This window comes from Pelodiscus sinensis, chromosome 10 (genome assembly GCF_052426305.1).
Source record: "Pelodiscus sinensis isolate ZL-2025 chromosome 10, ASM5242630v1, whole genome shotgun sequence".
Classification (NCBI taxonomy): Eukaryota; Metazoa; Chordata; order Testudines; family Trionychidae; genus Pelodiscus; species Pelodiscus sinensis.
In genome coordinates, this window is record NC_143061.1 from 39,564,218 (window position 1) to 39,587,948 (window position 23,731).

At 44.6% G+C, this 23,731-nt stretch overlaps 1 protein-coding gene across 1 annotated transcript in view; it reads left to right on the top strand.

Annotated features, from left to right (window-relative positions):
* The first annotated feature begins 2,545 nt into the window (after positions 1 to 2,545).
* Positions 2,546 to 23,731, top strand: part of AP1S3 (adaptor related protein complex 1 subunit sigma 3) — a 36,152-nt gene continuing 14,966 nt past the window's right edge. The window contains exon 1 of the mRNA XM_075937559.2: positions 2,546 to 2,686. Coding sequence (XP_075793674.1) covers positions 2,684 to 2,686 — 3 coding nt within the window. The 5' untranslated portion in view covers positions 2,546 to 2,683. The remainder of the gene's footprint in view (positions 2,687 to 23,731) is intronic.

A 23,731-nucleotide genomic window follows, 5' to 3' on the forward strand; every position in this document is an offset into this window, starting at 1 on the left:
CTTCATAAACCTGCTAGATCAGCCCTCAAGTATAAATAATTATTAAAGCTGATACCAGGCACTGACCTATTCCCTTTCTTATACAATACGGCTGCGTCCAGACAGGCAAGTTTTTCCGCCAAAGCGGCTAGTTTTGCGGAAAAACTTGCCAGCTGTCTACACTGGCCGCTTGAATTTGCGCAAGAACTAATGATCTAATGTAAGATTGTCAGTGTTCTTCCGCAAATACTATGCTGCTCCAGTTCAGGAAAAAGCCCTCTGGGGCACATGCATTTGCACGAGAGGGCCAGTGTAGACAGCTAAAAACCGTTTTGCGCAAAAAAGCTCCGATGGTGAAAATGGCGACCGGGGCTTTCTTGAGCAAAACCTCGTCTAGATTGGCACGGACACTTTTCCATAAAAAGTGCTTTTGCGCAAAAGCATCCGTGCCAATCTAGACGCTCTTTTCTGCAAATGCTTTTAATGGAAAATCTTTTCCGTTAAAAGCATCTGTGGAAAATCATGCCAGTCTAGACGTAGCCTATTTGTATAAGTGCAAATGCTGTAAATCAATGTACATTTGCTTCTATGCCTAAACTAATTCAGATCTTGGTTTTTAAAAACAAAATTATTGGTACGTCACATAAAATAGATATTCTGCTATACAACACCATAGTAATACCCTAAGATAGATTGGGTGTGTACATGAAAGTGAGTTTTTTGTGATCACAGTTTAGAAAGTTAAGTAAGTTTCCTTTACCTTATCATAATAGCATGACATTGGGAATTTCAGTGCATGAAAGACAAAAGATCTTCCTATGAGAGACTTGTGGCAATTGAGTAAATATCTGGAATTTTCATTTGGATTTATTTATTTCCCAAATATTGCACCTTTTGTGCAAATGTTCGAGAACCAGAAACCAAAACTCTCTAATATGGAGTTCCAAGAGTGAGTAAGCAAGCAGAAGGTGTAAACTGGATTTAAAATCCACTTTTAATAATTAACCTGCTCTTAGTAGAGATGTAAAGAATCTTGTTTGTTTGAATTTTTAACCTGGCATTACCACTTTAAGACCCATTTTTTTCTTTTAAAAATACCTTATTGGGACAATACCTGACAATGCCATTGCATTTTTATCTGGTCTTTTGCACTTGGTATAACTTCAGTTAGTTACTATGATTTTTACAATGTCCGTGGAAAGGCTCCATTTGAGCCATTATGTTTGCAGTGGAGATAGTACCTGAGGTTACCCAATGTGCTAGAAGTTCATCAAGCCTCAGTGTGGCTTGATAAATCTTAAATGTAGAAATCGCTGCATAAGTTTAATGCTAAATCAATATTGCCCTGGTGCTAGTACACTCACCTCTGGATGAGAGAGCCATCTCCAAGTTGTAGATCAGTACTCCCTCAATCCTCAGGTTGAGGTTGTAGGGCCAGAATAGGGCATGCTTCACCATCCTTCTTATTAGACAAACTTCAGACCACCTCTCCCTAAGGGCTGTGTCTAGACTGCATCCCTTTTCCGTAAAAGGGATGCAAATTAGACACGTCGCAATTGCAAATGAAGCGGGGATTTAAATCTCCCCTGCATCACTTGCATAAAAATGGCTGCCACTTTTTTCCAGCTCAGAGCTTTGCCGGTAAAAAGCACCCGTCTAGATGCAGCTCTTTCGGAAAATAAAGCCTTTTCCGAAATGTCCCTTATTTCTCTTAAAATAAAATGTCTGGTAAGTTTCTAAATAGAAACAAAAGAGCTTAATCTTGGCAGCTTTACCAATCTCTACTGTGTCAGGTTCTAGGCCTTGAATCAGGAACATGTGTTTAACTTTAAGACGGAGTCCTATAGCCATCAACAGCGCTTCTCATGTGGCTTTGCTGAACTGGAGGCTGAAGAGACAGGGGAGGGTTAGAGATGGGAAGGAGAGACTGGAGCGTTGACTCCACTACATACTTTCCTCAGGGGCCTGTCCTTGTTAATCTGCTCTGGTGTGTAGCCCTTGCTGGAGCCCAGTGCTAGAAATCCCAGGTACATAAGAGATGCGGATAGGTTTAGCCTGGACACCTCTGTGCTTGGGCACTGTGCTATTAACTGGTTAAATGGTGGGGACTGTCACTCCAGCCTTTTGCTATCTATAAGCGCCAGTCCTGCTTTGTGCTGGGCGCGGCTGCTAGTCTCCAGCCGGGCAAGCCCTGGAGAGCGCAGGCTGGTGCCCCCGGCCCGCTCACGCGTTGCATGTTCCCAGCTCAGCCCGCCTGGGCCCTTCGCCTCCAGCTCCCCGGCGGGGGGGAGCCCTGCCAGGGCCCTTCGCCTCCAGCTCCCCGGCGGGGGGGAGCCCTGCCAGGGCCCTTCGCCTCCAGCTCCCCGGCGGGGGGGAGCCCTGCCAGGGCCCTTCGCCTCCAGCTCCCCGGTGGGGGGGAGCCCTGCCAGGGCTCTTCCCTCTCGCCGGCAGCGCTCAGCCTCCTCTCCGGCGCAGCGCACCCCGCTTCGGGCGCGGGGCTGGGGCGGCTCGGCAGGGAGCGCGGCGCAGCTGCGCGCTGGGCGGGCCGGTTCCGGAGCCAGGTGCCCGGCCCCGCCCGGCGCAGGTGAAGCGGGCGGGGCTGAGGAACTTTCGGTCCCGGGCATTGTGGGAAGGCAGGATGGGCGGCGGGGCGCGCACCTGGCACTGAGGGGGGAGCCGGGGCGAGCCGCCCGGAGCAGCGACCATGGTGAGTGGGGGGCTCCTGGCGGTTTGGCGGGAACGGCCCCGCCCCGCCGCCAGGAGCCGCCGGGCAACGACCCCGGCCGGCGCGATCGCTGGCGCCGGGCACCTCCCGGCCGGCAGGGCTGGGGCCGCTCCGGCGCCTTCCCCGGCTCCCTGCCGCGCCTCGCGGGGCCGGCAGGGGGCGAGCTCGCAGCCGCCGGCCTGGCTGCCCTGCGAGCTGAGATGTGGCTCCTGCCCGCTCCCCTGGCCGGGGGAGGGACCCGGCAGCCTCCTGGCACCGAGCGGGCCGGGCCGGGCAAAATCGAGTTTGGGGCCAGACTCTGAAACAGCCCCTCCCGCCCCCCCGCAAGTGACCCATGGGCGGGCTGCAGAGGCCCTGCCTGGCGGGCTCACCCCAGAGAGCCGAGCTGGGCCCAGCACCCCCTCCTGGGCACTTCCAGCTGGTTGTGCCACCCCCCATTCCCTGAAACACTTTCCTGAGCGCCCAGCTGCCCGGCCCACCAGCTGGCAATGCCACTATGGGGCCATGGAAAACCACCCCTTCTGTGTTCCCCTGCCTGTAGGTGTGTGCCATGCCAGCCTCCCGCCTTGTATTCTGCCCCAGTGGCACACATTGCAGGATCAGAGCCTAAATCACTTCACCCAACCTGCAGCTCAATCCCCACTGAGGGTGACATCTCACATAAGGGGTTGGCAATAATTTTTTGCCAGGAGGCATTTCAGAAATGTCTGAAGTGGCCCTGGGCTGCACCAAGCAGAAGTGGTGGGGCTGGGATACTTCCAGGTTTCCTGATTGGTCTGGGGGTGGGGGAGCACCTTTCCCTTCCCACTCCCCCTACTCCTTAGGTGCCCATTCCCCTGGCTTGGAGGAGACTTCCCACGCCGGCAGGCCAATCGGCCTGGGCGCGGGGGAGTGTGCAAATTTTGCTCTGCTCTGTCTCATAGACTCATGGACTTTAAGGTCAGAAGGGACCATTGTGATCATCTAGTCTGACCCCCTACACAGTACAGGCCACAGAATCTCACCCACCCCTCCTAGAATAATCCTCTCACCTATATCTCAGATATTGAAGCCTTCAAATACTTTGAAGACCCCAAGATGCAGAGAATCCTCCAGCTGTGATCTGTACCCCATGCTACAGAGGAAGGCGAAAAACCTCCAGGGTCTCTGCCAATCTACCCTGGAGGAAAATTCCTTCCTGACCCCAAATATGGCGATCAGCTAAACCCTGAGCATGTGGGCAAGACTCACCAGCCAGACACCCAGAAAGTTCTCTCTAATAACTCTTATCATCCCTCCATTGACCTATTTCCCACTGATAATGAATGGTCAATTAGTTACAAAGATCATGTTATCTCATCAAACCATCCCCTTCAGAAACCCATCTAGTTTAATCTTGAAACCAGATAGATCTTTTGCCCCCACTACTTCCCTTGGAAGGCCGTTCCAGAACTTCACTCCTCTAATGGTTAGAAACCTTCGTCTAATCTCAAGTCTAAACTTCCTACTGGCCAGTTTATATCCATTTGTTCTTGTGTCCACATTGGTATTAAGCTTAAATAATTCCTCTCCCTCCCTGGTATTTTTCCCTCTAACATATTTAAAGAGTGCAATCATGTCCCCCCTCAGCCTTCTTTTGGTTAAGGTAAACAAGCCAAGCTCCTTAAGTCTCCTTTCATAAGACAGGTTTTCCATTCCTTGGATCATCCTAGTGGCCCTTCTTTGTACCTGTTCCAGTTTGAATTCATCCTTCTTAAACATGGGAGACCAGAATTGCACACAGTATTCCAAATGGGTGTCCTCGCCCTGCACAGCACTTAAAAGCGCCACATGCTTCTGGCAGGGCAGGAAGAGGCTTCATGCGCTTCCCCCACCCTCAGGCCATCAGGGCCCTTCCAGGAGTACGTGGTGCTTCCAAGCACTGGATGTTCCTGGCAGGGTGGAGGAAACTTTGTGCGGTCCCCCTCTCTCCCAGGCCCTAATTGGCAGGGGAGTGGCAGGGCCTCTGTGGACAGGATCCATCCTTTTGCCCACCCCTGTCTAGCATGGTAGAAAACATCACATGTGATGTCTACTTCTGTTTTTTGATACTCTGTGGAGCATGTACTTTCTTCCAGATGGGCAGTAGTACTTTCTTTGCCTTTCAAGTTGCCTGTGGCTGCATACACTTTTTCATGTTATAGACTTGAAACAGATATGGTTTTCCTTCTAAGGCAGGGATTGGCAATGTACAGCTTGTACCATAAGTGGCATGCAAGATTATTTTGAGTGGCGCGTGGCCCTCTTTCCCCTCCCTCTCCCCCTGGCCTCCTTGCCCCAGCGCTGCTCCCAGGTGGCTGCGAGTCCCAGCACTGCTACCCAGCACTGCCAGTGTGTGCGCTGGAGGCACTGGGATGTGGGGGCGGGAGGGGGATGAAGGAGGATACAACACACACTTGAGGCTACCAAGAGAGATTAATGAAGCTGCTAAAATGTAAGTAGGACTGTTATTGACTTTACAGATTATCAATGGCATGTAGAATGTAAATAGAAGTAAGTTGAATCTTGGCACGCCTCTTCTGAAAAGGTGCTGACCCCTGTTGAGGGCTGCTCTAGAAGCAGAGTCCCATTGGCTTAATGTTAAGTCTCATTTGAAACTGACTTGGTTCAGTTGGTGCAAAAGGCTGTGTGGTTATACAAATTTAAACTGGTTTAACTAAACCAGAGCAGGTTTGTGTGTAGGCCAAGCCTAAGGCCTGAGCGCATTATGCTGTTCTGGGCCCATGATAGATTCAGTGAAGTAAAATGTTGAGTAGTCAGGAATCCACAAGGGGAGAGGCAATTCTCGATTTAGTCCTGAGTGAAGCGCAAGATCAGGTCCAGGAGATGACCATTACAGGACCGCTTGGGAATAGTGACCATAATATAATAACATTTAACATTCCTGTGCTGGGAAGAACACCTCAGCAGTCCAGCACCCTGGCTTTTAATTTCAAAAAGGGGAACTACACAAAAATGAGGAGGTTAGTTAAACAGAAATTAAAAGGCACAATGACTAGAGCCAAATCCCTGCAAGCTGCATGGAAACTTTTTAAAGACACCATAACAGAAGCCCAACTTAAATGTATACCCCAAATTTAAAAACATAGCAAGAGACCTAAAAAAGGGTCACTGTGGCTTAACCACCATGTAAAAGATGCAGTGAGGGACAAAAAGGCATCTTTTTAAGAAGTGGAAGTCCAATCCTAGTGAGATAAATAGAAAGGAACATAAACACTATCAAATCAAGTGTAAAAATGTAATAAGAAAAGCAAAAAAAGATTTGAGGATCAGCTAGCCAAAAGCTCAAAAAGAAATAACAAAACTTTTTTAAGTACATTAGAAGCAGGAAGCCTGCTAAAAAACCTGTGGGTCCCCTAGATATAAAAGGAGCAATCAAGGATGATAAAGCCATTGCAGATAAACTAAATGATTTCTTTGCTTCAGTCTTCATGGCTGAGGACGTTAGGGAGATTCTCAAATCTGCACCGTCCTTTGTGGGTGATGAATCTGAGGAACTGTCCCGGACTGAAGTGTCATTAGAGGAGGTTTTGGAACAAATAGAAAAACTTAATGTTAACACATCTCCGGGACCAGATGGCATTCATCCAAGGGTTCTAAAAGAACTCAAATGGGAAATTGCTGAACTATTACCTGTGGTTTGTAACCTATCCTTTAAATTGGCTTCCGCACCTAATGACTGAAAGGTAGCCAATGTGACACCAATACAAAAAGGGCTCTAGAGGAGATCCTGGCAATTACAGTCCGGTAAGTCTAACTTTAGTACCGGGCAAATTAGTCGAAACAATAGTAAAGCATAAAATTGTGAGGCATGTAGAAGAACATAATTTGTTGGACAAAAGTCAACATGGTTTCTGTAAAGGGAAATCATGTCTTACTCATCTATTAGAGTTCTTTGAAGGGGTTAACAAACATGCAGACAAGGGGGATCCAGTGGATATAGTATACTTAGATTTTCAGAAAGCCTTTGACAAGGTCCCTCACCAAAGGCTCTTATGTAAATTACATGGCCATGGGATAAGAGGGAAGGTCCTTTCTTGGATTGAGAACTGGTTAAAAGGCAAAACAAAGGGTAGGAATAAATGGTAAATTTTCAGAATGGAGAGGAGTAACTAGTGGTGTCCCCCAAGGGTTAGTCCTGGGACCAATACTTTTCAACTTATTCATAAATGATCTGGAGAAAGGGGTAAGCAGTGAGGTGGTAAAGTTTGCGGATGATACCAAGCAGTTTAGGATAGTCAAGACAGAAGCAGACTGTGAGGGACTTCAAAAAGATCTCACCAAACTCAGTGATTGGGCAACAAAATGGCAAATGAAATTTAATGTGGATAAGTGTAAAGTAATGCACATCGGGAAAAATAACCCCAACTATACGTACAGTATGATGGGGGCTAATTTGGCTACAACAAATCAAGAAAAAGATCTTGGAGTTATCGTGGACAGTTCTCTGAAAACTTCCACACAGTGTGCAGAGGCAGTCAAAAAGGCAAATAGGATGCTAGGAATTATTAAGAAAGGGATAGAAAATAAGACCCAGAATATCTTACTGCCCCTGTATAAAACTATGGTACGCTCACATCTTGAATACTGTGTGCAGATGTGGTCTCCTCACCTCAAAAAAGATATTTTGGCCTTGGAAAGGGTTCAGAAAAGGGAAACTAAAATGCTTAGGGGTTTGGAACGGGTCCCATATGAGGAGAGGTTAAAGCGACTGGGACTTTTCAGTTTAGAAAAGAGGAGACTGAGGGGGGATATGATAGAGGTCTATAAAATCATGAGTGGTGTGGAGAGGGCGGATAAAGAAAAGTTCTTAATTAGTTCCCATAATAGAAGAACTAGAGGACACCAAATGAAATTAATGGATAGCAGGTTTAAAACTAATAAAAGAAAGTTCTTCTTCACACAGCGTGTAGTCAACCTGTGGAGTTCCTTGCCAGAGGAGGCTGTGAAGGCTAGGGCTATAACAGAGTTTAAAGAGAAGCTAGATAATTTCCTGGAGGTTAGGTCCTTAAAAGGCTATTAGCCAGGGGATAGAATTGGTGTCCCTGGCCTCTGTTGTCAGATGCTGGAGAAGAATAGCAGGAAACAAATTGCTTGATCATTGTCTTCGGTCCACCCTCTGTGGGGCACCTGGTGCTGGCCACTGTCGGCAGACAGGATACTGGGCTAGATGGACCTTTGGTCTGACCCAGTACGGCCATTCTTATGTTCTTATGACCTAAGACCCACTGAGCACAAATTTGACCATAGAAGTAAATATTGTGAAAACCTAAGACAAACAAAAATGTTTGCATAGTGCTTAAACTTTCCTGTAGAAACAGTTTTTTTAAACAATCATTCACTAATTCTCTGTAGTGCAGATATCCAGCATGAATACTAATTAGAGTATAAAGCCCAGAAAGTGAACTAGATACGGAACAAAAGTGAAATTGATTAGTTTAGGCCTGGTCTACTTCTAGAAAATAAAGTTAGCTTAGCTATGTGGGTCACAGGTGTGAAAAAATCCCTCTTAAAGTAGAGCAAAGTAAGCCACATAGGTTTTGGCTTTGGTTCATGTGTGTCATGGGAAACATTCACTTGATCATTCCACAAGATTGGCCTTTTTCCTATAAAACATGGGCTGGATTTCAGGATGCTTCCTTCTAAAGATCTTCAGGGAAAGCTGGTGGTTGCTATCCCATCTTTTAGCTTGGAAGGACACTGGTTAGGGGCAGCACCTGTCCATTATGAAGTGTCATAAGGAAAAAGGATGCGAGACCAGCTGCAAGGAGAGGGCTTATCTCTACACTAACTGTAGGAACATCTCATGGAAGTTAATGTCTGCTTTCTACAGATTTTTTTTTTCATGAAAGACAGCTACAGGTTGAACCTCTCTAGTCCATCACTTTCTCGTTCGACAACATCCGTGGCCCAGCATGATTTTAGTTAGCCAGATGTCTACTTATCATGGATTTGGCCAAGTTTCCTGTGGTCCCATGAAGTTTGTTTACAGCCACCAGTCCTGGCTCTCAGTGTTCTTCGCTGTTACATGTTAAACCTCTGAAAACCAATACTCGCTGCTCCAGCAGCCTAATGGCAGGAGGGTCAGTTAGCAGCCCAGCTGGGAGCAGTGGGACTGGAACACCACAAAAATGCTAGGGCTGGGCCGCAGAACCCCAGCAGCCCACAGTATCATGCAGTTGGAGGAAGAAGAAGCTTGGCTGCCCACAGTGGACTGGAGCTAAGGAAATCTGGCTACCCACAGCAGTGGAGGGCCAGGGAACCACAGCAGTGTGGCACCGGGGTCTGGAGAACATCAGATGCCCATGGCAGCCTAGGACCAGGGGGGCAATTGGCAGCAGGGCGTTCAGCCTGGCCTGGGGTGGGGAGAGAAGGGGATCAGAGGCATAGGGCTGGCTGACTTGGAGCAGGAGACACCTCTCCTGGTCTGGAAAATTCTCCCCAAAATTGCTGAACCAGGGAGGTACAACCTCTGTTTAGCTCTAATTTACCCCTAAATGTCTTCTAAGAGCCTTGTAAACAGTGGAAGTGTTAGTGATGCTGCTAGACAGCATTGACCTCCCATGGTTTGGAAATTCTCTGGTTTCATTCCGGTCAGGTCCTGAGGATGCGGGACTAGAGAGGTTTAACCTGTAGTGATATCCTTGTGCTAATGGCTACATCTTTGCATCTTTCATCGGAGACTGGATTTTGGCTGTGGTCTGAAAGGTAAAGCACAGTATACATGCTGATCCATTCAGAACCAAATTTACAAATGTGTTTGTCTCATTTGAGGGCCCATTATCAACCTGCTGGGTGTGTGTCGCGTATACACAACAATGGCTACGTCTACACTGGCCCCTTTTCCGGAAGGGGCATGTAAATTTCAGCAGTCGTCGTAGGGAAATCCGCGGGGGATTTAAATATCCCCCGCGGCATTTAAATAAAAATGTCCGCCGCTTTTTTCCGGCTTTTAAAAAAGCCGGAAAAGAGCGTCTAGACTGGCCCCGATCCTCCGGAAAAAGTGCCCTTTTCCGGAGGGTCTTATTCCTACTTTGAAGTAGGAATAAGACCCTCCGGAAAAGGGCACTTTTTCCGGAGGATCGGGGCCAGTCTAGACGCTCTTTTTTAAAAGCCGGAAAAAAGCGGCGGACATTTTTATTTAAATGCCGCGGGGGATATTTAAATCCCCCGCGGATTTCCCTACGACGACTGCTGAAATTTACATGCCCCTTCCGGAAAAGGGGCCAGTGTAGACGTAGCCAATGTGTATATGTCAATAAAAATAGTTCCCTCCCCTTTTGTTCCCACCCATCTCCACAACCTTTCTGATCACTGCCTGAGTTCACCTGACTCAGTCATTCCCCTAAGTGGAAGGAAAATTTGCGTGAATAAATAGAGCTTGTATTTTACATTGAAGGTCAACAAACTTGGGCTGTGCCCGACTGACATGGAAAGCTGATTCCAGAGTCTCCCTGACTTACGCACTTCACAAATATTTTCTGTCCAACACATTTTTGTGGCCCAGTGGGCATAGGATAAGGAAACATTGCCTACAGCAGTGTCAGTTATTGACATTTTGAAGACTGTGTATCATATCAGTTTTTCACAGGATTAAACTTGTAAGGCAAAGATGTGTGTTTGTTTCTACCCGCTTCCTCAAGAATCATGATGCTGTTGTACAGGGCAGATAGAATCATAGCATCATAGAATACTAGGACTGGAATGAGAGGTCGTCGAGTCCAATCCCCTGCCCTTATGGCAGGACCAAATACTGTCTAGACCATCCCTGATAGACATTTATCTAACCTACTCTTAAATATCTCCAGAGATGGAGATTCTACAACCACCCTGGGCAATTTAATCCAGTGTATAGATAATAAGAGGCTGGTAGGCCAGACATGGTTCACCAGGTTTAGCTCTGGTTGGCTGCCAGATTTTTTTATTTTTCTGAGCATCTGTAGATACGGTCAATCACAGCTCCTGTTGGCTGCAGTTTGCTGTTCCCAGCCAATGGGAGCTGCAGGAAGCATGTGGTAGCCTACCAAGGTGAACCATGGACCGCTTATTGCACTATAGTCGATCTAGTACTGGATTAGAAGTCAACTAACTAGGGTTCTCTTTAAAACTCTTACTAGTTTACTATATAATCATGGACAACTCCTTAAGCCTCAGCCTCTCCCTGTTTATAATGGGATAATACTGGTTATCCACCTTTGTTACATGCTTTGATGTTCATGGAGAAAAGTACAGAGCAATAAAAATTATTTTAGTCTCAAAGGTTCTTACCACTTAAATAGAGTATGCTCTCAATTTTCTAGATCCTATTTTAGCAAGAATTGTTATTCTAACAGAAATGCGCTATGGGCCTTGTATGTAACATAACTTTAATTCATGCCATTAAAGTCACTCTTTTCTGCCAGACTCTTACTTCTCATCAAGGAAAAGACTTTTTAAAAAGAGTACATATACCTTTCTAAAGAGTTTGAGATGTTATTTTATTTGTGTTCTGCTCCCATCTGAGACTGTGCAGACACACACAAATTAAACAGTTCTGCTTTTCAGGATTGGGAAATCATCCCCATCAAACAAAAAAAATCTGACAATATGATAGAGGAAATCTGGATCCAGGATACCATAATCTACTACTTAGGCCTGGAGAAAAGGAACAATTGACATGTCAGGTGTAGAACTGTAGCTGCCACAGTGGTTTGGGCCATATGTTGAAATAAGGGCCATGCAGGTTTCCGTGAAAATTCAGCTGCCATGTTTAGTGCATCTCCATGAGTGACATTTCTGGAAAATGAAAAAATTAATGGATTTCCCCTTCACAGTCAGATTGAGCATTGGGAGTAGGTGTAGAGGAGAGAGGAGCCTGTTTTCTACACTCTTTAGATTTTGCACTTCATAGCTTTTAGCAACATGGCTGTGTCGACATGGCCATGTCGCTAAATGTCTGAAAGTGTAAACTCTGTTGGTACTTTTGCCGACAAAATACTTCCACCCTCTAAAAGCAGGGTTCATGTTGTTGATAGAAGAGTGGTCCTGTCAACAATGAGTCTTTTACAATGAGCCTTTACACTGCCACTTGCCATGGCAAAACTTTTGTCTTTTGAGGGGAAGGGGGCGATGTGCTTTTGCAGAAGAGAGCGTCCGCACTGCATGGATGCTCTTGCGCAAGAAATCCTTCTGGAGCGTCCACACTTGCCTTTTTGCGCTACAGCTATCGTGCAAAAAGGAGTTATGCCTTGTAAAAGGAGGTTTACCTACACCAGCAAAAGCCCTCTTTTCTGCCGTTTTACTGTTGATTTACTTGTACAAAAGTGCATTTGAGGTGTGGACGCTCCACGTTTTTACACAAAAACAGCTGTTTTTTGCGCAAAAACCTTGCAGTGTAGATGTAGCCTTGATGTTTAAGAGTAGAATAGAGCTCTTAGTGAACAATAACTCTGTTTTTACCACACCTTCTCCCCATAAAAAGAATTTACCTGTTCTTCCTTTTAGTTTAGTGCTGTATTAACATGGTTCCAAAGGGTGTCTTCTGCTTCTGGCCTTTACCTGCAGCTCTCTGGCAGTGGATACCTTTTAGTGCTAAACTCAGGGTCTCCACGTTTTGCGAAGATGAGCCCAGGAGTCCCTGCTAACCAAAGGCTGAGTCCTTGGCTTCAGCATTTCTGGTTTTCACCATGGCTCCTCCAGTAGTGTGTTAGAGTCTTACCCAGTTAGGAGTTAGGCAAGCAGTGGATGTTTGCAGTGACACAAGAGAGCCTCTTCAGAATAAGACAGCAATGTCTTAGTCAGCTGAAATACAGCATTTAGAGTCCTTTGGTTACAATGAAAAAAGCAAATCTTGCATATTGGCAACACAATCTGCTTCTCTTGCCCCTCAAATTCAAATGTCTCACTCTACTAGGTAGTAGCATACTTATGCTCAGTGCCTTGTTTCAAACTGAAATGCAGTCATGCTAAATTCATGTGATCTGCTTAAATCCCACCACCCTGAGGCTAAGGCTGGGAAGGGGATTGTGGAAACTCCCATTGGTGCAACAGTTTTATTTTAAAAAATGAATGATCTGGTCCTTGGTGTCCATTGTATCTCCAAAGTAGCTCCATTTCCATATTGACACCTACCAACTCAGATTTGCCTGCATGACTAGCACCCTTCTCTGATTCCCCTGTCATTAAACACTCTGGAATTGGTAACGATACAGGTGTGAATGGGGAAGACTGAGGCATGCATATTTTCCATACAAAATAAAGCAGAAGTTTCCCCCTGGTCTTCACAACAAACATTCCAAGGAAAATATCTTAGGTACGTCTACACTAGCCCCCTAAATCGATCTAGGGAGGCTAATGAGGGCGACTGAAATTGCAAATCAAGCCTGGGATATAAATATCCCGCGCTTGAGTTGCATGTTCTCAGCCGGTCGCCATTTTAGACATTGACTAGCCCGAAGTAACTGCCCGCGTCTACATGCAGCAGTGAAATGGGATTCCAATTTAAAGCCCCTAAATCGAATTAGCTGGTAAACCTCATTGTAGGTGGATACCAGCTAATTCGAGTTAGGGCCTAAAATTAACTATTGTGGGTCCAAACAGACCAAGACTGTGTGGGGGATAAGGAACCAAAGTTGAGAGAGGATAGTCTATTGGTTTTAGTGCTAGCCTGGAAGGCCAGGTTTGACTTCCTGATTTATTTCACACTTCCAATGTCACTTAGTCTCTCTGTGCCTTAGTTTGTCATCTGTAAAATACTGCTAGACAATGAAGTGGGAGTTAGATTAGAGTGTGCTGCAGATGGAAGATTAGTTGGGCTGTTTGATTTTTTTTTTTCAGTCTGAATCTGTACCTGTGCCTTTTTACTGTATAACTGTTGTAACCATAAGGTGTACAATGAAAATATCTCCTTTGATGTGAAGAACTTTGAAACTTGCAGCAGGACAGAGGGTATGCTGGAAATGGAAACAAAGGCACACCCTTCCCTGTTAGTCCCATGTCATGACTCATAAGGCTGCTTAATTGGTGGAACGGGAATGTTCTGAGCCGACATTGATTTCTTAGGGCTGAAACATTATGCTATGAGCTGGGTGAGAAGTCATTGAGACTTGGTCACTTTAAAGAGTCACACAGCCCTAAAATAACAGACCATTGCTTTGTTCCCAGGAAAATCAGATTCAGAGGAGGATGCTGGTATAAAATTCCTGAATAGCAGGGCTTTGTGGTTGTGCTGATGCAGATAACCTTGGATATGCTAAAGGTTATGGAGACCTTTAAATGGGCTGTGACAGAGTGCAGGGGGCACTATTTGCCACCATAAATATGGGCTTAATTTCAGGTGGGTTTCCCTCTTCCATTGCACAGGTGTTCAAAGATACAGCTTAGAATAGTAAGCCTTGGAATTTAGGACTCTGCACTGAAGGTTGTAGGACTAGGTTGATATGGAATTTCCTGCTCAACTTACTTTCAGTTGTTGGTATAAAATAACTTCTTAAGGAAAAAGGCTGGCTGACAAGGAATTTTTTCTTTTTCTGCTGAATCATATTATCGGTGGCCCTTTCACTTTTTGTTACATCACTCACCTTAGCTCTTCCTCTTGTATTTATGGTAACTGAGTAGTGACTGTTTTCAGAAGTGTACACAGAGCCCTGCAAATTGGTGGATATCCACTTTGTCTGCAGGTATCTGCATTCGTGAATGTGGATGCAGATATCCACACCTCATTTTTGTGGATGCAGATGTAGATACAATTTCTTTTACCTAAAACCTTGCAAATTTGCAAACCTCTGTGAGCATACAAAATTTTGTATCTGTGCAAGGCTCTACACAGTTATGAAAAGCAGCTCTCAGAGCCCAGGAGGACAGAGAGAGATGCCATTTTGTGCTGAAAATGAGCTTCTCTATGAAAGTCTGTAGCTTGGGATCAGACTGCCATTAGAACTAGTTGAATGGAAAGAAGGTTATGATCTGGTGGTAGTTCTGGGTGTCTTCAATGCTGTTGCGTATTTTTACATGGAGAGAGATGAGTGGTCCAGTAAAAGAGAGTACCTCAACCACCTTGTGTTTTTCATACCCTGGAAACTACGGTACCAGTACAATTACATCTCAGCTGTGTCAACCAGTCTGTTTTCTCAGTGTTCTGGCAATGTATGTGTCATAATCATCATAATGACAGGTGTCTTTCTCTTTCTCAATTTCTTCCATAATCTTTTATAGTATGTGTAGTAGTTGTCATATGTCTTTATTGGCATATTGTATGTGACCTCATCTAATTGTTGTAACATCAGTACAAAGGTAAATTTGTCGTTCATAACAAAAATATATATGATTAAATTCCATCTCCTTTCTTCAGACACACAATCTTTTTAATTTCTTCCTAATGTGAAAGGATGTATCTCCATGACTTCCAGAAACCTTTCACCATTTTCAAAACTGTGATATGAACAAGCCTTTGGATGCAACCACATCTGCTCCAATCTCACTGACAGAGACCAAAAACTTCAAGATCTCTACCAAGCATTTGTAAATCTCAATTACCCACCAGGGGAAGTGAAAAAACAGATTGAAAGGGCCAGACGAATACCCAGAAACCAGCTACTTCTTGAAAGGCCTAAGAAAATCAACAATAGAACACCTCTTGTCATCAACTATAGCCCTCAGCTCAAACCCCTCCAAAACATTATCAATAACCTACAACCTATACTGGAACATGATGCTACATTCCAAGAGGCTCTGGGTGACAGATCTATACTCTCCTATAGACAACCACCTAACCTCAGGAAGATTCTCACTAACAACCCAAGGCATAGCACAATAAAACTAACCCTGGAACTTAGCTAGCAACGAGGTTTGTTGCAAGAGATTGTCCACATATTTACTCTAGAGACACCATCACTGGACCTAACCTTGTCAGTTATACGATTAAGGGCTCATATTCCTTTATATCCAGCGATGTGATATATGCCATCATGTGCCAACAATGCTCCTCTGTAATGTATGTTGGACAAACTAGACAGACACTACACCAAAAAAATAATTTTCACAGATCAGACATCAGAAATCTCCACACATACAAACCTGACAGCCAGCATTTCAATCAAATTGATCATTCTCTTAAAGACCTGACAACATGCATCTTAGATCAAAGAGACTTTGAAAACCAGATTACAAAGGGAGACCTCAGAACTTTTATTTATGCGAAAATTCGACACCTTAATAGAGATCATTATCTTACACATTACAAAGACAGCCTCCCCACCTTTTGATATTCGTAGTCACCCCAGATTAGCCACTTAATTGGCTCTTACAGTAGCAATTTCCTCCTTCCTTGTCGCTTCCCCCTCTCCCCCCCCCCCCCGCTCCCACCTTCTCTTCTATGTAGCTGATTTGTTAGTTTGTAATTTTTTTAACCTTCTTTCATTGTATTCCTCTGTTATAAAATAGTCATGCCTATTCGCTTTCAGAATAGGATCTGAAGAAGTAAGTCTGCCCCACGAAACCTCATCAAAGTAATAAACTATTTTGTTAGTCTTTAAGTGCTACATGACTGCTTTTATGTGGAATGAGTGAGGCTTTCAAGTTGGATGTATATATCTTGTTCCTAAAGCCCAAGTTAGGCATCTAGAATGATGCTACTCAATGGCAGAGCATGGTCTGGATGTGGATCACATCCACCTGGTTGAGGAGAAAAAATCACAACAAAATGACATGGTCTCAGCAAAAGCCTAGATCTCAGCAAAAGCCTGGAAAGAGGAAAGAAGAATTTTGCTTCCTTTTTCACTCCTCTGGTTGCCCTACTTCTGTTCAACCTTCTCTTGCCCCATAGCCAATCATAATGGAGCACTCCCATGTCCATACTCTCTTCTTACATGCAAAGCCCTGGGCAAAGGAAATGGTGTTGCTAGATGTGGAAGCAGTGCTATGCTGGGTGTGTATGTTGGGTAGGGAGAGAAGAAGCATCTCTGTCATAAGCATCCTCTCTCCCACAGCAGCCTTAGACCCCCAACCACAAGCCCAGAGGAATTTTTCATAGTAGGAAGTACAATGTTCTTTAGGCATGTGCAGGAGTGTGCCAGAATCTAAAAAATCAAGCTGTCAGAAGTCAGGAAAAATCAGTTCAAGTAAAAAACTCAACCTTAACTCTGCTCCCTTGTGCTTATATCTTCACATATAGTTTCCCTTGTTTTATATCTTCATCAACTCTTAGATCTTTAATTCCATAGGTTAAAAAAAATAGACTGGAATGTATGCACAGTACATTCAGATGTGGCCAGGTTTGAAACTCTGTGAGATCTATAAAACATTCCAAGTTTGAACTCACTTTTCTGATACCGAGTTATAAACATTTGAAATTGAATAGACCAGAGTTTTCAGGTGTGACCTGCCAATCTGAACCAAAATTCAAATTGGGGGGGGGGGGGATGCTGGTTCTGACAACAGTGAAGGTAACAAGATCATATGAGTCAGAGCCATCAGATTATGCTAAGGTGCACAACCAAAATGGGCTATTGGGAGATGTTTATATCTGTCTATTTAATCTTTCTAAAAAGCAGCAAAGGACCACCCAACTGTACTTACATAATCTATAGATTAATTCAAGTTCAAAAAATGTAAAGAAATCTTTTGATCTTTACCAATTTACTTTAAGAATGTTTGGATTGTCAAACTCTGGGCCATTCCACTTTTAAATATTCAATAGCTTTAAAACTACTGACATGACATTCTTCATCCAGGATTGAGTTTGTAGATTTCATTGAGATTCTCTGAACTGTAACTGCCTGAAAGACCGGCAAGATAAGAAACCCTGGTTTGTACTTCATTATCTACTGTATATTTGAGAGAGTTTGTGTTTTTGTCTGTCTGCGTGACCATCCATCTGTGGATCTGTTTATTCAAGAATTCCTCCAAAACAGTAAGATTTAGGACCACAAAATTTGGTAGGCATCTTCCTCGTATAACGTAAAGCAAGGTCAGGGTTTGATTGTGCCTGGACAATGGGATGTGCATGAGATGTGATTGTTTCTCATCAAACAAAAAGAGAGAGATGTGATAGCAGGGACAGTTATACTCATGAATGACCACAGAGGGCAGCAAGAGCTCCAGCTCCAGGGAGCAGCTGCTGGCTTACAGCACAGCCCTGGTCTTCCCTGATGAATAGCTGCCAGCCAGCCAGTATGGCCCCTGCTCGCCCTGGGGAGAAGCTGGTGAGAGAGTTGCATGGACTTACTGGGCAGCTCCTCATCAATGGTACTAAGGCAGCCTGCCCAGCACCTACCTGACCTAGTGAAGTAGCCACCAGGAACCGGCCAGTGGGAGTGCAGAGCCAGTGATCAGGGTTGGGGCAGTGCGCAGAGCCCTGTGGCCCCCCGCCTTGGAGCTGGACCTGCTGCTGGTCACTTTTCTCTATGCGGAGGCCAGCAATGCTGCTCTGTTCTGCGACCAGCGGAAAGCAGTTCTGTGACTTCTCTGTCTCAGAGGCAGCTTTGAGGCTTGGGGAGAAGCATCTCTCACTGTTGCAGCCCTGAGCTCCTGCGCAGAGCTTGATAGCCAGTGCATGGGGCTTAATAGAATTCAGAACTAGAATAGCTAACTATCAACGTATCACTGTTTACATATGTAATACAAAGTGTGACCTTTTAGTTGTTTACTAATGATGTTTATGGAGAGCATCCAAATACAAGTTGTCTGTTGCTACATGTTATAACACGGATGTGATTTGCTTGACAAATGTCTCTGTCAATTTATTAATAAAGTGATGAAGCAAATATGTTTTCATCCTCAAAGAATACTGCATAAATAGGTTGTTAGTGTTTGCACACCTCAGTAGTACTTACTTCATTAATATAACAATCTTCCTTACGGCATGCTTTCATGAACATTTGTGAGGGTGAGCAACATGCTATGTTACGTTAATACTTTTGAGACGTGCAAAGCTGAAGTGAAGGAAATAGGGATCTGAAGGGCTAGTCAACTAGACTATCTGATAGGCAAATGCTTATTGGATAGTTGACAGGCTAGTCGACTACTGGTAGTTGCTTCTCTGTCCCCCCAGCTGCCTCTATCAGAAAGAGGCAGCAAGGAGGGGAAGAGGAGAGGGTACTTAAGTGTCAGTATCACACGGAGCTTGGGGCCAGACCTGGGGGTCATGCATGCAACCCGGCGTCAGCTTGGGTGTCCACAGGCTGCATGCATCATTTCAAAGCGGCAGCACTGCATGGAGCCCAAGGTCAGTGGGGGAGTCTCCAGCTGATCCTAGGCTCCATGTGGCATTGCTGCTTCGAAATGCCACGAGGAGACAAATGCTGGGCTCCCCGCATCATTTCAAAGTGGCAGCGCCGTGTGGAGCCCAGGGTCAGCAGGAGAGTGCCCAGTTGACTCTGGGCTCCACAGGCGCTTTAACCTTTGAAGTGTAGCAACAGCCCTACACTTCAAAGGCAGAGGGGCCCTATTGACTAATCGAATAGTCGATGCAAAATGCATTGACTATTTGATTAGTTAATTACTCTCAATTTAACATCCCCAGAAAGAATCAATGTAACTAATAAATGCCAGCTGCAGTTTGGGGTCCGTGGTTCTGGGAAGTAAGACTGAGCTCTTGTGGATGTATTTAATGAGGCTGTTAGTTTTGCTGAGGATGCTCCAGCGTTGCTCAGGGTGAGTGAGGGAAAATTGGAAACTAGGAAAAGGGTGATGAGGGAATAAAAAGAAAAGATAGGGTTTCTCCTCTTCTAAGATAATTGTCTGCTGCTTTCTCAGAAATTGCTTCTGTTAAACTAGTAATGGTTTTGCCAAAACTTTGCAGTAAGCATGAGCTTAGTGTGTACTACTTTATTGCAAACAGGAATGGAGGAGGTGGGACAGATGTGGAGGTTCTCACCTATTCTCTTTTTAAAGTAATAAAAAAGTTTACAATTGTATGTTGTCTGCACACAATATAATGGAAATATAGGACTGGAAGGGACCCCAATAGGTCATCTAACCCAGTCTCTTGCACTGAAACCCTCCAACCCCATCCCTCACAGGTGTTTGTTTAACCTGCTCTTTAATGAAAGAAATTCCACAACCTCCTTAGATAATTTGTTCCATTGCTTAGCTATCTTTATATTTAGGACGTTTTTCCTAATGTCTAATCTACATTTCCCTTGTACATCTCTCCCTGGAGTACGATGCCCATCAATGGACACAATATTCCACTTGAGGCCTTCTCACACAAGGTGTGTATCTAGAATAGAAAACCTAAACGTATCCATGGAATGGACCATGTGCCATACTCACACATTTAAGAGCCTATATATACCACAACTGGTTGGGATTTTTTTTACAAAACTTTAAAAACAAAAAAAAACCAATTCAGGAAAAACAAAAAAATTTTCTCTAGAAGGGTTAGTTTCAATGAAACTTCTGTCTGGAAAGTTTCTTAAGTCCTAAATGGAATTTCTGTGAGGGAGGGTGGGATGGACAGAGCCTCCCCAGAATACCCAGTAGCCTGGTTGTATGGCATTACATACCATGTCAAGAGATCCATGTTAAAATCCCTGCTACAGGACTTGGCTTTACGTATCTCAAATCAAGTTGAGTGCCCAAACCATGGGCTATAGAGTCATTCTCTCTCATTGAATATTTATTTCTAAAAAGTGGAACATCTCTAACAGGAGAGATTGCCTCCAACCCAGTGTTTGGAGCACTTTCCTGACATGCAAGAGACCTGGGTTCAAAGTCTCTGCTTCAGTCAGGCACAGCAGGGATTGTAATCTGAGTCTCTCTCTGTCTCTCTGGAAAACAATTTTCTGGCCAGCTTTAATAAGACACATTTGTTTGCTGCAGAAGAATATACAATATGTTATTCACTGAAATCTCTACATATTGGAAAAAATCCAATGGTGTGTGTTTAAAAATAAAGTTTACAGACATAAAATTGTGGCTATAATTTTTCAATCTTTTATGTGAGAAGCAATAAGATACTGAAAAAGTAACTGCTTGAGGAAAAAGGTTTAACACCAAGAGCAGTTGGAGAATGGAAAAGGAAAAGAATGGTCACAGTTACTCTAGATGACTGATTTAAAAATGTAACTAACTAACCTTTTTAGAGGTGTTTTAATCATTCATTTAAAAAATGTGTTTTATTGTTCAGAGGCACTCAAGACTTTAAGACCTGAAGAAGATTAATTATCTAAACAACTAGAGATAAAACAGAACCTCCTTTCGCTGTTCTGCCACATTAAATTGCTTTTTCGGGGAATCAAGTTACTTTGCTCTAGATACAAGAAACTAGCGGTATCTCACTGAAAATGAATTTGTCATGAAGGACTGATTGGAGGCTTGGGCCAACAGAAATCTCGTGAGATTCAGCAAGGACAGGTTCAGGGTCTTGTATTTGGGACAGAAGAATCCCAAGAATTGTTACAGGCTGGGGACCGACTGGCTAAGTAGCAGTTAGGCAGAAAAGGAACTGGACATTAGTGGATGAAAAGCTGGATAGGAGTCGGTGTTCCCTGCATATTGAAGTGCATTAGGCGAAGCTTTGCCGGCAGACCTAGATAGGTGATTATTCCCCTTTATTTGGCACTGGTGAGGCCACATCTGGAGTATTGAGTCCAATTCTAGGCCCTGCCCCCCCCATTACAGAAAGGATGTAGATGCATTGGAGAGGGTCCAGCGGAGGGCAACAAAAATGATATGGGGGCTGGAGCACATGCTTTACAAGGAGAGGCTGAGGGATTTGGGCTTATGTAGTCTACAGAAAAGAAGAGTGAGAGGGAATTTGATAGCAGCCTTTAACTACCTGAAGGGAGGTTCCAAAGAGAATGGGGAGAGGCTGTTCTCAGTAGTGACAGATGGCAGAATGAGGAGTTGGTCTCAAGTTACAGTGGGAGAGCTCTAGGTTGGATATTAGGAAAACCTATTTTACTAAGAAGGCAGTGAACCACTGGAATGGGTTACCTAGGAAGGTATTAAAATATCCATCTCTGGAGGTTTTTAAGTCCCTGCTTGACAAAGCCTTGGCTGAGATGGTTTAGTTAGGGTTGATCCTTCTTTAGGCAGGGAGTTGGACTCAATGACCTCCTGAGATCTCTTCCAACCCTATGATTCTATGAACATCAAATGGTATTAGATAGGGCAAACTGACAATAGTAAAACTCATTTATGTTAAGGAAAGCTCTATAATACAAATATTGTATTTGGTTTCTGTTTCTTTATCAGGAGCAGGTGTGACGATGGTAAGGGGTAAAGGGACGTTTGATACCATATAATCCTTTTGCCACCCTGTATTCTAGAAAACTATGAAATAATTTGGTTCTGAATTAAACCTTCTTTGGTGTAGTGTGATGGTGTCTGCCCAGGGTTCTAATGTAAACTGTTACTTTGAAATCACAAAAACAAAATATGAGCTCAAGCTGGTGGCTGTCAGCTGGAAACTACTTTCAGAGCGGTGATAATATCAGTGGCAAGCATATCCAAAAAAGAGGTTAATTTTTGTTTCTTTCAAACATTTTTCCTACTCTTCATTTGCTGTGGGGTGGAGGGGCGAAAGAACATAAAGAAAAACCATTCCCCTGGGATTTCACTAACAGTTTAAACACCACTATTGAACAAAGGGTTTTTTAAAACTTTATATCTGACCTATATAAGTCTTCACTGAAGAATGGGTGCTTCACAATGTGTGGAAAAATGTCATTAAATGACATTAATTAGATAAAGACTAGCTAATTCTATAGTGAACATTTTCCATGTTGATTTGGTAGCTCAGTAGTGTAGCGTGGGAGGCCACTTCTGGTAGGTGTGCTCAGAAGGTGCCTTTTGTATTGGGTCCCATTCAAAATAAGTTGGAGGGAGAGGAGGAAGTGGACCTGGGATCAGGGTTCATTTCCCAGAAGGGAGGAGAGAATTTAAACAGAAGTCTCCCTTTTGAAGGGTGGGGTTATGGAATTCTTTTGCTGTGGGACTTCTAGTGAAGCTGTTCATTTGTGTGTCAATATTTAACAGTCATTGACACTCGGCAGTGTATTTAATAGAATTGTCATCACCTGCTTCTGTCTGTGTGTAACTTCTTTTTAAATGCAGCAACCCAGTGCACCAATTCATTGTCTTCATCCCCCAACGGTTAATTCTTAAGATAGGCCCTGTAGGTAATTTGCTGTGCAGATAACAAAATAATCCATACCCCACCCAATCTGTTTGCCAGCAGACAACTCTGTGGAGGCCACCTTTACAACTCAAGAACATCATTCTGTCAGTTGGGGTGGTGATGGTTTATGCATGGCATCAGGACTCCCAGCTCCTCGCACCACACCAGCGGCAGCCAATTCTCTTTGCTAGGCATTGCGAGACGTTGCATGTGTGGGACCAAAACAAGTATAGGTCTCCGCACTCCCTCCCAAACTCAGCCTCCAGGGAGCCACTGGGGTACATGGTGATGTTCTGCTTGGAAAGGATCCTGGTGATAAATTTCTTGACCATGTCCTGCAAGGTGCTTCCTGAGATGCTTCTCTCCATCGGTTCTGGGCAGGAAGCAAAAGGCATGGGTGATTACCACCACATCTCATAGGTCACCCATCTGAGGCACATTGTTGTTGCCCTGCCTGTGTGTATATGGATATTGGTGCTGGCCTCTGTGGGAAGAAAAGCCGTTTCCTGACCCCAGCTGCCTCGTGGTACTGTCTGCCTTGTTCAGGGGTATCTTGGTCATGAACGATCTCCTGAAAACAAACTAGATGTGGGGGATCAGGAAGGTGTTGACAGCATTGATCTTTTGCCAGGGGGTGAAGCAGGGAGAAGTTGACAGTAGCTGCATTTTGCAGGATCTCTATGAGGTGTCTTTGGGAGTCTGTTGGTTGCAGACTCCTGTGGGTGTGTCCAGGTGCTGGTATACTTGTCCCTCCTTGAGGTAGGCCGTGGGTTTTCCCTGGATCGGGAACTGCATCGTCTGGGCTAAATCCCTGATGCCGTTGTCAGCATGAAGGGAGGTGCCCTTCTTGGCATTAAAACAGAGGCTCATCCATTCGGTGGCTTGGCATTATAACTTCATACCAAAGC